Source organism: Apis florea, unplaced genomic scaffold (genome assembly GCF_048593485.1).
Source record: "Apis florea isolate Af1SG1 unplaced genomic scaffold, ASM4859348v1 contig_3078_pilon, whole genome shotgun sequence".
In the NCBI taxonomy this organism is placed as follows: Eukaryota; Metazoa; Arthropoda; class Insecta; order Hymenoptera; family Apidae; genus Apis; species Apis florea.
Genome location: NW_028256702.1, coordinates 949,856 through 964,088, shown reverse-complemented (window position 1 = coordinate 964,088; position 14,233 = coordinate 949,856). Strand labels below are relative to the sequence as shown.

The 14,233-nt window shown below is 19.6% G+C and overlaps 5 protein-coding genes across 6 annotated transcripts in view; 4 read left to right on the top strand and 1 right to left on the bottom strand.

The window, feature by feature from the left end:
* qtc (GRIP domain-containing protein quick-to-court) overlaps positions 1-14,233 on the top strand; it is a 69,331-nt gene that overhangs the window by 32,186 nt on the left and 22,912 nt on the right. The window contains exon 7 of the mRNA XM_086908448.1: positions 8,934-9,003. Coding sequence (XP_086764574.1) covers positions 8,934-8,981 — 48 coding nt within the window. The 3' untranslated portion in view covers positions 8,982-9,003. The remainder of the gene's footprint in view (positions 1-8,933; positions 9,004-14,233) is intronic.
* Positions 182-5,064, bottom strand: LOC100865514 (ribosomal protein L11). The gene is made up of 6 exons (XM_031918796.2): positions 4,681-5,064; positions 3,183-3,589; positions 2,558-2,657; positions 1,734-1,835; positions 428-583; positions 182-335 (listed from the first exon to the last, which is right to left on the bottom strand). Exons 1-6 carry the CDS (start codon positions 4,972-4,974, stop codon positions 270-272), a joined length of 1,125 nt encoding a protein of 374 aa, XP_031774656.2. The 5' UTR covers positions 4,975-5,064; the 3' UTR covers positions 182-269.
* LOC116414991 (uncharacterized) overlaps positions 5,472-14,233 on the top strand; it is a 39,736-nt gene continuing 30,974 nt past the window's right edge. The window contains exons 1-2 of one of the 2 annotated variants that reach the window (XM_086908453.1): positions 5,472-5,607; positions 8,934-9,003. In XM_086908453.1, coding sequence (XP_086764579.1) covers positions 5,582-5,607; positions 8,934-9,003 — 96 coding nt within the window. In that variant the 5' untranslated portion in view covers positions 5,472-5,581. Of the gene's footprint in view, positions 5,608-7,528; positions 7,667-8,933; positions 9,004-14,233 lie in introns of those variants that run through there. The other variant, XM_086908454.1, reaches the window with a different exon arrangement.
* The window catches only part of Dsk (Drosulfakinin), a 30,925-nt gene continuing 24,293 nt past the window's right edge, over positions 7,602-14,233 (top strand). Inside the window, exons 1-2 of the mRNA XM_086908465.1 lie at positions 7,602-7,666; positions 8,934-9,003. The gene's annotated coding sequence lies outside the window, so the exon portion shown is untranslated. The remainder of the gene's footprint in view (positions 7,667-8,933; positions 9,004-14,233) is intronic.
* Positions 10,631-12,846, top strand: LOC105736500 (uncharacterized). Its single transcript, XM_012491298.3, has 2 exons — positions 10,631-11,281; positions 12,294-12,846. Exons 1-2 carry the CDS (start codon positions 10,934-10,936, stop codon positions 12,744-12,746), a joined length of 801 nt encoding a protein of 266 aa, XP_012346752.3. The 5' UTR covers positions 10,631-10,933; the 3' UTR covers positions 12,747-12,846.

The window sequence follows — 14,233 nt, the reverse complement described above, 5'->3', positions numbered from 1 at the left end:
AAACAAACTATAATTAAATTAGAATAATGTCTTTTAATACAATTTTGTATTTGTGATTCATTCATTGATTTTTAGCTATAATTCTATTTATAAAATGATTCAAATTTATTTTATACTAATTTACACTAATATTTGCTTAAATCTTTATAAATATTATAAATATAATAATATAAATATAAAATATAAATATTAATAGTTTATTTCTAATATAATTATCATTTTATATTTTATAATCACTGAAGGCTCCATTATATAATTAGAATAATATTTCAAATATGTTTATCTTTTAATATAACTCGTAAAGCTGTGAAGATGGAAAAGGCATTGGACAAATACTGAAATATTATTAATTTATCATTTATATATTATTTTTAATTAATTAATTTATAATCAATGTTTGAAGAATTAAATAATTAAATAGTCTTACCGCACAATAAGAGCGCAGAGAAAGTTTTGGTATTAAAAAATTGATAGAAAGAGATATTGGTTTCTGAAATATCAGCATAATCAATATGTTTTGTTGCATTTCTGATGTCTGTTCATACCATTTTAAGTTATATGCACTTATTGAAACATTTTTACTCTAGAAATTATAGAAAATTAATTATACATATGACTCAGTATAAATGAATAAAAATTATATATTGCATAAAAATGTATAAATAAATTAAATTTTCATTTGAAATTAATTATTTTCGCTTTTTCAATAATACAAATAACTTTATTTGAAATTTAAGAATCTTAAATGTTGTAATTTATTTATTTATATTTATTTATTATAAGCAATTTATGTTTGTTAGAAAAAAATAGAGATAGAAACTGTTTCTATTACATAAATCTTATTTTATTTCTATCTCGCTTTATTTAATGCAAACTTATATTGTTCATAAGTCAATTTTTACATTTGTTTTCATTTTTAGAATCGATTTTTTAAATATGTTTTAGGAATATGTACACTCTTATATTATATATTTATATAATAAATACACTTATATTTGTCTATATAATATAAATAATGGCATGTTAAAATTTAAAAAAATATTTTATAATTTGAAATGCTATTATTTAGAATATTACTTATTTCAATAAAATATTCATTTCAAAATAATATTTGTACATTTAAAATATTATTTTTTTTTATATATTCAAAAAAGAAAATTTTATATCATTGAAAGAAATTAAAATATTTATTTCTATTTATCTATTTCAAAAATTTATTTTCTTTGAGCTCAGATCGAGTTAAATAGATATGTGTGATATATAAATATTTAAATAATTTAAATAGTTTAATAAAAAATAGTTCAATTTTTTGAATTGCATTGAAATTAAATGCATTAAATTCGGAAATTATAAGATAATAATAAAATAATAATATTAGGATAAGTAAAACGATTATTAAATTATATTATGATAAATTTGATAGAATATATATATTATATTAATTTATTATATATGTTATATATATAATATATTAATATGTTAATTATATTAATGCAACATGGAGCAATTATGCAACATTATTCGAAAATATCAAATTGCTTTCTTGTTATATATATTCTCATCATTGTACCCACACGAACCTGTTTGAACTTGTCCAAGTTCGCTTATTTTTCTATTCCGAATATGAATAATAAATGTATTTGATTCATTATCGAATTCAATTATTTTCATTGAACGTAAATGTAATTTCTAAATTTTATATAAATAATTATGTACATGTAAACGAGTTTTACCATATCATCCATATATTGAGCTGGCCATGCATATAAATAAACTTCCATGAGTGCAGTGAAACATGTGATCATAAACTGTATTTTTATAACTAATAGAGGATCCTAATTACAAATTATATTATATTATTATATTATATCATTACAAGATAAATCAGTTTTTTCATCGATATTAATGATTTTAAAATATATTATGAAAGAAATCATTTTGAGCAATCATTTTTTCTTTACTTTAATTTTTGAATTATTCACAAAAACTTTTGCTATTTTTTTTATAAAAATATGCGTTGTTATGTAATTTCCATTTATTATTTGTTTATACAAGGAATTCCAGAAGTCGATCACTAAAACATAACTGATTTTAAACATATATATATATATATATATATCATGAACAATGAATAAATTATAATATTCAACACGCTTTCTTCGATATATGTTACTTGAATTTATTCATAGTTATTCGGCGACATTTTATTGTAATAATGCTATTGTCATTGCTCAACTAGTTTATGCTTTCCGTGATTGATCAATGTTTTTTGTTAATATTTCATTCACAAAGTTGTAATAAAATTTTTTATAAAGTAACAAAAAATATTGAAATTATCTCAAAATCAAATTATATACAGATTCATTAAATATATCACGAACGCATACATATAAGTATAATTCAATATATCATTAAAAGTTTTTTGCGAATAAATAAAAAAAAAATATTATTAACATATTTTTAACATATTTTAAATTCATTGAAATCGATAAAGAAGAAATTAATTGACAAATTAATTTGTATGAAAAATATGCACATAAGATATCATAAAATTTACCATTATTAGTATAATACCAGCAAGTATCATATTAAATGATGTTGCTATTATAGTATAAAAAATAATATGACGGAGACAATTGGCTATTTCTTTTGCGTATCTAAAAAATAAATTGCTTACAATGAATATAAATAAAAATAATTTAATTTATAAAATATTATCCTACTGATTAATTCTCTCCTCATTGATTTTAATAATCTTAAAATGTAATCGTAATTATTGTTCTTATCAACTTTTTTCTTTATATACATATATAATTAATGATCAGCAGTTTTCGAATTATTCGCAAAAAAATATTACTATATTATATTGAATTTTATTTAATATATGCATTCATAAGAATAATATGTATATGAATTGAATAGTGCGAATATTATTAATAATAAGTATTGAATATTATAATTTATTCATTGTTCATATTCCCATCTTGTATAGATATACATATATAAGCAGAATTCAATAATATAATATATTCTTTTACGAATAATTTACAGTTATGCATAAAGAAAAAAATTATTGAAAATGAAATGAACGATATATTTCAAATTTATTAAGATTATAATATGTAAAGAATTATTAAGATCGATGAAGAAAAAGTAATCAGCAAGTTGATTGTTATCTTTACCTCCTGATTTGTAATTGTTTTTTTATACAAATAATCATCATATCTTTGTTCGAAATATTCTGTATTTTCACGATCAAACATTCAAATCTAACGACCACGAACCACAATAAAAGCGCTCCAAATATGCTTAGGCATACAGTTGCAGAACATTGATAAGCAAAGAAACATTGATGGAAATATATTATAATATATACTGCCGTATTATTAAGGCTTAATGGAAATTCTGTATAGAATGGTAAAGAAATAGGTAAGAATATAGGTCCCAATATAAATATCGTCGTAGTTAAGTATGAAATTATTATAGCACTTCCATAAAGGATATAACATTTTGTTATATATTTCTGGATAATTTCTTTTTCGTATTGTTTTGCCTCTTTAATATAGGTTATCATTTCTTGAATTATGTGCTGTTAATTTATGATAAATAATTTATGATAAAATATGTACAAAAACATATATAGTAATAAACACAATCATTTTCATCCATAAATCATTAAATTTCTGCTAATTTTTATTCTATTAATCGATAATATAAATTTATGGATTTGCTTTTTTAATATTGCGAATATAAATTTTTAAATAATAATAATATATTCTTATTTTTTTAATAATATATATTATTATTTGTAAAATTTTTTTACATTTATTCGTAAATTTGAAAAAATGAAAGCATTTATTAACATTATATTTAAATTAAAACTAAGATGAAATAATATATAATATAAAACAATATATAAATTATATATTATCAATATAAATTATATATTGATAATATATAATATATTATATTTTTTTTAAGGAAACTCTTTTTTAAATTTGAAACTTTATAAATTAAAGTTATTAAAATATATTAAATTAAATCTATTATTCTGATATATTTTTTATATCTTAATTTAATAATATATTAATATAACAATATATATATTATAATTTATAAATATATATTGATTATAAATATATGTATTTATATTTTTCAAAAATATTTTTATTAAATTATATTTCTTTTTAAGATATTTTAATTTTAATTTATAAAAATTATTGTATGAAAGACAAATAATATATAAAAAGATAGATAATTTATATGTTTCAAAAATAGAATATTGTATAAAATGAACAAATAATATATTATACTTTTTTTAAATATTGTTTGGTTATTTATTTTATTGCAAAGTAAAAATTAACTAAATTCGGATAAAGGTTGCTATTGAATTCAATTATTATTAAAATATAATCAGAAATATAAATTCAAGATTGTGAATTATTAAATTTTAAAATTTACACTTTAAAATAAATAATTGTTCACATTTTATATAATAATATAGTAAATTAAATAAAATAAATTAAGTAAATTAATTTTAAAAAATTAATTGATTATTCCATAAAACTAATTTTATTCTAAGTATTTTCTTCTTTTTCTTTTTTTTTTATGTTCTGTTATTATATATCTTTTTATATCGTCTTGTATTGTATAATATTGTATTATTGTATAATAACTTACTTGTAAAGTGTCATGTTTGATCGCGCATATAGTGGTTTGAACAATTAATTGAATAAAAACTACCATTATACTTATAGATTTAGCGACAATGACGATATCGTCTTGGTGTAAGTATATTGAATGAATCATAGGCAAGCTTCCCAAACAAGAACTAATAATAGTGAGGATTTGTAAAAATCTGAAAGCAATGATTTGATTTTTACTGCTACTAATAGAAACTGGCCAACAAAAGCACAAAGCTACGCTGAGCCACGTAATGTAGATGACTCTTTTTAACATTACTTGTTCTATCATAATTTTAAGAAACTATTGTTGAAACAAATGAAATAAAGTTTCACTGATGAATAAAATTGTGTGCAGATTGTTGCTAGCTTGAGTTGTTATAGTTCGTTGAAAGATAATAGAGATAAGAGAAAAAGAAAGAAAGATAATTAAATATTCATTACATGATCATAGACATTGTTCGTGAAGCATTGCTTCAACAGAAAAAGGAATTTAATAAATCAACATAAATGAAGTACAATTTATCGGTAATGATTTTTTCCAGACTATTTCTGCATAGTCTGGCTCGATAGAAATAATTATTGGTTACACTGATAGTATATTAGAAACATGCAAAGGAAGGTTATTACGTAAAGTGATTAATATTAAGGAATAAACGTTCTATTAGAAACTTCTGTTACAACGTTCTTTTGTAAAAAGGTAAAGAATATTATATTAAGCTAACTATTCAGACAGTCAACTTATATACACGCGATATTTACGAAAGATTAGCTAATAGAAAAAAAATGTGATAATGCAAAACGCATAGAATTCAAAGTCAATATATGTATTTTAAAATTTATACAAATTTAATATGATATGGTAATCTAAGAATCTAAAGATTTGAAGTAATTTTCTGATGCCATCGATGAAATTAAAAATATTGTAAGTATTTAATACACGTATCAATTAAAGTTCATAAAAATATAAAATGATAAGGAAATGAAATTCTATGTGAATAATCTTCTATTTTGACGTTCAAAACAATTAATTATCAAAATTTTATAACAAATTTGTTTTATATTAATATATTGTATTAATATATTTCTGAACGTAATTTTTCTTGGAATTCTAATCCATATTTTATTCTTACATGAAAATCAAACAAAATGGAATATCAAAAATGTATTTTTTTGCTAAAAAAAGAATAAAAAAACAAAAATTTTAAACGCTATTAAGAATCTTAAATGAATTTTAAAATGATTTGATTATCTAAATGATTTGATTAATTAATGATTATCAAAAATCTCATTTTATTTCATAAATGAGATATTTAAAGCTTTATACATAAATTTTATTATAAAATCTTTTTTTATTAAAATATTCATTAATACATTTATTTTTTTAAGTATAAAAATTTCAAAATGATATCGTTTCCTTATGAGCATTGATGCATTTTTCATGATTCCATTCTGAACATATTAGGTTTCATATCCAATAATCTATTATTAATAGGATTTAATTTTTTATTTTTTATTATAATATAAATAATGTAAATAATTTTTTAAAATGATTTATATATGATATAAGAACAATAAATTGTGATTAATATAAAAGATGCATTTATATATTGTATTCTATTTTATATAATTTTTATATAAATATTCTAATATAAATTTTTTTATCTATTTTTTAATATCTTTTTTAGTTTAACAACAAAAGTTAAAATTTGTTTTTCATTATGTTTCAATATATTTTAATTTAATTTAATATAGCTTAATTGATTAATAATTTAAAATTAAATTATTAATAATTTTTTTTATTTTAAATATTTAATCTTATGTTTCAGTCTTTCTAATTTGCATAATTTTTACATTAAATTATAATAATCTATTCTTATTATATTTTTATATTTATATATATATATATAATATTTTTATAAAATAATCAGGATATTTTTGTCAAATTTCAATATATAAAAATCTATTATAATAAACTAAAATATATTATATTTCAATTTTCGTGCGATTGAAGTGAATAAGGAATTGTTTCAACCAATCAAAAAATTGCTAAGGATTGCGACAAAATGAATTAATGCGCATCATAGTACGCGCATTATAATGCGCATGTCATCAGTCTACAGTTGAAAAGCATAGTGAGAGGTTGCGTTTCGTGATTACATGTGTGTATTACATAAAATTTTTATTAGGTAGGATATTATATTACGGTTATAAGGTCTAATTATTAGATTATTAAGTCTTATGTAAATACATATTTATTTACTATTGTGTAGAATTGAATATTTTTATGTAGATTATCGTTTAAAACTTCAAAGGCGGGATAGATTTGAAAATATAATAGTTTTTGCAAATACCATAATCAACAGATAATCCGACGACTTTCAGGCATGGTAGAGATTTTATTTCTTTTAATAAAAATTTAGTTACTATAAATTTCCTTTATTTCTTTCCATATAGAGATAGAAGTAGCTAGATTAGATAGATAGTACAATCAATTTACATATATTATATGTATTTTTTTACATATATTTATTTTTTTCTTATGCGTTTTATCTATACGTTCAATTACGCATGTTAAAATTATTTTTATATTTTTGTTAAATTTCAATGTATAAAAATCTATAAAATATATTATATTTCAATTTTCGTGCGATTGAAGTGAATAAGGAATTCAACCAATCAAAAAATTGCTAAGGACTAGCGACAAAATGAATTAATGCGCATCATAGTACGCGCATTATAATGCGCATGTCATCAGTCTACAGTTGAAAAGTGTAGTGAGAGGTTTTTGATTTTAATGTGTTTAAAATATTTCTTATAATTTAGTTTCCCCAAGAAATTGAGTATTTATATTTATGTCACATTCGATTTATTGAAGTATTAAGCATATCTTCTCTTTTCATTTGTAATTCGATACATCGAAATCGCAATGTGAAGTGTCATTCTGTTGTCGAAATTCATAACGATTAGATGTTTCGCATCAGGTACGTAATCTATTTCGTAATTTTTACTTGATAATTATTCTTTTATTTTTTATTTTTATTATTTATTTTTTATTTATTATTACTATTATTTTATATTAATGTATTTTTATTCAATTATTGAATATAATATAAATATATAATTATATAATATAATTCTTTGAGGAATAATTTAATTTTTTTTATTCCTTCTTAGCTATTAGAATTACTATTAGCTCACATTATTGAGTTAAAATATGAAATTATTGTTTTGTTTTAATATGATCAATTTAATTTTATGTATAATATATTTAAATATTTATCATAAAAAAGATGATAAAAAAAAGATTTGATTTTTTTTGCAAATAAGTAGTTGATTGCTAAGATTATTTTAGACAGGAAATTTTGAATATGGACGCCAGTGATATGAATGACAGTTTATGATTAAAATAAAGAAATAAGAAAAGATAAATAAAATTTAAATCAGAGAAAGATTAAATTAGATAAATATTTTTGTATTTTTTTTTTATTGAATAGTATATAATACATATAGAATATATATTATACATGATACATTATAGTTTTAATGTAATTCATAATTACAAATTGATTGTTGAAAATATCAAAATAAGATTGAAAAGATTTTGAATATTTTAAAAATTGTAATTTATGATTTGCTATATTTCTTATGAATGTTGTACTTTACAAAAATTTTTAAATATTTTTAATATGTTACATATTATTAATTCATAAGCGAACATTAACAACATAAGTTTTTTTAAAAATAATTTATATTATATATTTTTTTTTTAGCAAATCTTTTTTTATTTTCCTGTCTAACGCAATGTTATTTTTAGATCATTGTGTGCATTATTATAATATAATCAGATAATAGATTCATTGTTTAGTTCATAATAGCATTTTAAATATAACTCTAATTAAATTTAATTATAATAGTCATACGCGAAATTGGAATCAGTATTTATCCGATTATATAATATAGATACGTTGTAGTCCTTGATTTTTATTTTTTTATATAAATATTCATTTACAATACAATATTGAATCAATGTTTTTTTAAGAAAATGATGATCGAAAAGTAATTCTTTTTTTCTTATTTAAATTTTTTTCTTTCAAAAATAAAAAAATAGAACTATCCAATAAATAATTTCAATTTTTAAATTTTAAGTTTTCATTTGAGAATTTTAATTTTTATTATTATTATACTTTACTAGAATTTCAATCTTTATTATCATATTTGTAAATCATAATGTTTCATTTTTTGTTATAGATATTTTATGTTCTTCACGACGACCTCCATAGACCACAACAACATTAATGCAGATTCTTCGCATTTAAAGGTTAGTTGCATGCATTTTAATTTCTCCAATTACTCATTCATATCATAAGATGAAAAATCCAAATTGACACAAATGGTTGTATACATAGAATTTTACATGAGCACAATGACTACAGGTATTATACTCATGAGTAGTTTTTACATTTTTTATTTTGTATATATTTTACTTATTAAATCAGGATAAGTCTTCTTGTATATCGCACCTTTAAATATTAATAACCTTTCAAGTTACAAATATAATAAGTAAATTTAAATCATAAAATTCTAGAATATACATAATACGAGACATTTTAATATAAATATTTGCAAATACCTAAATATATAAATATATGAATATTCATGTATGAATTAAACATGAATATAAGAATATATAAAAATAATGCGATAATAAATAATTTTTAAGTTTTAAATTTTAATTTAGTTGCTAGTGTTCAAGATAATAGTTTTATTTTTCTCATTTGAAAATATATTAAATATTATATGCAAAAAGACACTTCGTGAGAGGCAGATTTTGAAATCAAACCTACTACTAAATTAATACTTTTTAATACTTTTTTCTTATTTTCGAAAATGTGCTTTGATAAAAGAATTGCTTGAGGTTTGAATCAATTATTTCATTAAATTGTATTTATAATTAATTTTTTAATAAATAAATTTTTTTTTAATTAGTGATTTTTTTATAAGATATTAAAATTTCAACGATTTATTATGTTTATAAAAAGTAAAATATAAAGTAAAGTTATTAAAATAAGATATAATTAAAATACGATTATACAAAATCAAAGTTTATTAGCTCGTCAGATATAGATATTTGTATTAATTATTTATTATTAATATTTATATTAATATTTGTATTAATATTAATACTAATATTGTAATTATATTAATATTTGTATTAATGTTTTTAGTTTAGGATTTTCAGGTTTAATTATTCTATCGCATTGAAAAATATACAATTCAAATATAGTAGAAAAATTCAACAATTTTATTAATGAATGAAATAAAGATATTATTATTAGTAAATAGAGAATTTTACGATAATGACTAAATTGATATATTTTCACGTGTATATTGCAAAAGAAAATATTGAATTTGGAGATTTATTAATATCAATAATGATTTTTTAAAAATTTTCATAATTGTCAATGCTATATTCGATCATTATTTGGCAATATGAATATGAAACATTTATATTGAATAAATTTATATTGAATAAACTATTTCGAATCATATATAAAATTGATTATATAATGATAAAATTATCATATAATTTTATAATCATAAAAATGTATAAGAATAAAATATTATTTATTAGAATTATGTTAGCAAATGAGATTTTCTACTAATAAAAATTCCAATTCAAAATATATATAAATGCTTTAATTATGCAATACATTAAAGAAAATTTGTAGGATCTTATATTAATGATGCTATGAATAATTATATTACTTATAAAATCAATATGTATTTTATAATTTTATAACATTATATTAATCTTTATTGACTCATTCCTAAAAATAAAATTTGTTTTATTAAAAATGCATGAATTATATATAGAAAGGAAGTTAGTTATTATAAAAAAAGATTATAGTCTATAAGTCTTAAAAAATATATTAGGAAATTGTTTTTTAAAAATTTTATGTAATTGATATGATATTATAATTGTTTAATTAAAAATAAATTGCATTTGTATTAACCGCGTATGTGCATTAGTCAACTTTTGGTCGGCCGACTGAGTCGATGCGAATGGAGACAGTGTGAGATAAATAGAAACTAACCTCAATCGACTTCTAAGTCGCTCTTGTGTACTCAACATCAATCAGTTGAAACGACTTCTGATCGTTTTCAGTATTCAGTATAATTTTATTAAGCATTAAAAGATTGCGTAAATATTAAGATAATCAAGTGACAAGCAGGTCTTGATTGCAAAGATGTCTAAATTCAATTGGACGATGGACAAAACAAATAAGTTTATCGAGCTATACAAGAAACACGAATGTTTATGGAATAATAAAAGTGATACTTATAAAAATTGTAAATTGAAAAAAATAGCGATAGAAGATATAATGCAAAAAATGAATTTTGAAGGTTTAACGATTACTATTATAAAGGAGAAAATCAGATCGATAAGAACAATTTATCGCCGCGAATTGAATAAAATAATAAAGTCTCGCAAAAATGAAAGTGGAGATATATATGAACCAAAACTATCTTGGTTTAAAAGAGTAGATCCATTTCTTCGTTCTGTATCGGTTTTACGAACCAATATTTCAAAGACGGTAGGCAGTTAATAAAAAATACTGTAGTATTAAAAAATTTTAAATATAATATTAAATTACAATCACAATGAGAATAAGATGTAAGTAATACGGAAAAAAAATATGTTAAAATTCTTGATTTTTCGTTTTATCTTAATAATAAAAATATTATATTTCTTCTAAAAAATATCTTGCGTATATATTATGAAGTTTTTGCGCTTTTTTAGAACGATAGTTACTTGTAATATCGTTAATGACGCCATCTATGCCATTTGTTTTGCTTTTTATGTGATGCCAAAGTAATTCATATATTATCAAAAGCTTTAATATTCATTGCATTATATAAATTTCACAATTATTATATGATTAATATATAAATTAATCAATTATAAACCGCAAATAGCTTTAATAATTAAATAAATAATGTAAATATATTTATGAGTTACCAAACTTACATCAACAATATGTTTTAGGAAAAAATGAATATTATGATTATAATATGATACTAACTGTTTTTAAAAAAATATTATGTTTCAATAATTTTAATATAAATATTTTTTAATTTATTAAGGAACACAATATTATTAAAAAAAATAAATAAGATAATTTACATATCATTATACCAAAAAAAAAATATTAGAGAAATAGTTAAAATAGTTAAAAAATATAGTACAAGTTTTTAAAATTTTTTTTAATTTTATAAAATTAATTTATGTAATTATATTTTATAATTTATAATAATTTAAAAATTGTAGAAAAAATTATTATGAAAAAAATGTTAAATTCTTAAAAATTTGTAAACCATACTACGAAAAAATAAGTTCATAAATTAGGATTAATAGAATGTATTTAGCTTATTAATTACATAGTGATTTATGGTCGAGAGTATATGTTTATAGAAATTATTTTTTTATGTTTATAGAAAATATTTTAAATATATTAACAAATATATATTTATAAATTTTTCTAAAATTTTGAATATTCACTATTTCGATAATTGTCAGTGAAACTTGAAACTAGTTATTTCTTTTAGGCATATTTTAGTAATTTTACTGATGATGTATTGGATAATAATGAAGACTCGTCATTACTTGTATATGATAATATTATGGAGACTTTAATAAAAGATAAAAAATTACAAACACAAACAATTGACGCGAAAATAAATAAAAAAGGAGCAATCGTTCCAGAAGAAATAGAATGTGAAAAAAATAATTCATTTTTTAAATCAGCACAAGAGAAACAAAAATGTGTAGATGTTCCTAAAACGAACGAAAGAGTTGTACGTCCAAAAAATAATATATTTTATGAACGTTCCGAAGAAAATGAATTTGATATATTTGGCAAATCTGTGGCAGCACAATTAAAGCAATTTCCTCTACTCGAAGCTATAGAATGCCAAAAAAAAATTCAAGATATATTATTTACGCAAAGAATTCTCCTTCTTCGGGAGGAAGCTTCTCCCAATAGAATATGTGATACTTAGCTTTATCATTTTGTCTCGTTCTTTTTATAAAAAGAAGTTATTATTTTTGAAAAATAACTCGAAGCTTTAACAACAGTTGTTAATAAATTTTTTAATTTTTTCGATAATATTTTTTTATGTTTGATTTAATCTTTTCAATTCTGGAGAAGCATATACGTTCAATGAATATTTCTATGGAACAATATTTAAGAGATATCTTATATGTGTTATCTTTATCTTTTATCTTTTTGAAGTTTGTTTCACTATGTTTCTATCATTGATTAATACGAATTACATTACAATTTTATTAACACGTATTTTTGTTTATCTCTTAAAGAAAAAGAAATAAAAGTTTGAATTGAATTGATAAAAGCCGGGTTAAAAGGATTAATGTAAATAATATATATTTTTGTAAATTAAAAATGTTTCTTATAATTAATAGTCAGAATGTTTTGTGATTTTATTTAAGATAACTAATATTTTGATTTAACTTTGTATTTTGTTGATTCAATTTGCAATCTCTAAAATATTTTTTCGATTTTTCAAAACATTTGATACTTTAATTTTCAATTCAATTGTTAATATTATATTTATTTCATGTATTGTTAATAATATATTAAGATATACAATACAATATAAGCTCAAGCTTACTGTCGATTACTAGTCGTCAGCGACAAGATAATCGCAACCAATTTATTTCAAATAAGAACTCGTGATTCGAATTTCGATTTACTATTTTTGTATTTTAAGCAATTGAAATCTAGATAAAGGATAACGTGTGTAATTAATTGTATAATAATAATCTAATTGATTATTATTATTTGCATTTATATTTACATATAAGTATTATTACGAGTATGTTTGATGATCATAGTATAGAATAAGAAATGACAAGATGATCAATTGTTAACGATATATCGAAAATATCGATTCAACAAAATTATTTCTGAAACATGGATGTGCCTCATTTCATTTTGTATAGTTATAAATATTTGATATCAATAAATATTGTAAATATTATATATACTGTAAATAATTGTAAAATAAAATAAAATATGAAAAGACAATTTTGCAATGCTCATGTAACAATATATATAATAATTTAATTCATGTTTGAATTTTAGATTTATTTTAATTAGTACAATCCAATATTCACAAATCCAAATACAATAATTTATATATATAAAATATATTATTATAATTATACAAGATAAATATTTAATTTTATTAATTAATTACGAATCTAAATTTAAAAAATATTATGAATTAAAATTAAGATTTTAATTATCGATATATATATTCCATTCTTTTTCTATATCAATTGTAGAATTTCGTAATTCTTATTATTATTCATCGACTATTTAAATGGCACTAAAAAAATAATATTCAAAGACAGTTGAATATCATTAATAGTTGACAACATTAAGTTTGAATTTTAAGTTTTTTTTTTTGCATTTATATTTGCATATTAAGAATCAAAGAATTAACTAATTTAAAAATTATTAAAG

What these genes read in the sequence shown, in the direction of transcription:
- LOC100865514 (XM_031918796.2), bottom strand. Translation starts at nt 4,974, where the DNA reads ATGATAGAACAAGTAATGTTAAAAAGAGTCATCTACATTACGTGGCTC. An exon ending in AAACAATTACAAATCAGGAG is followed by an intron (nt 2,658 to 3,182) that starts GTAAAGATAACA and finishes TTTATTTTTTAG; the next exon opens with ATACGCAAAAGAAATAGCCA. An exon ending in CTGGTATTATACTAATAATG is followed by an intron (nt 1,836 to 2,557) that starts GTAAATTTTATG and finishes ATTTGTAATTAG; the next exon opens with GATCCTCTATTAGTTATAAA.
- LOC105736500 (XM_012491298.3), top strand. Translation starts at nt 10,934, where the DNA reads ATGTCTAAATTCAATTGGACGATGGACAAAACAAATAAGTTTATCGAG. An exon ending in GAACCAATATTTCAAAGACG is followed by an intron (nt 11,282 to 12,293) that starts GTAGGCAGTTAA and finishes TATTTCTTTTAG; the next exon opens with GCATATTTTAGTAATTTTAC.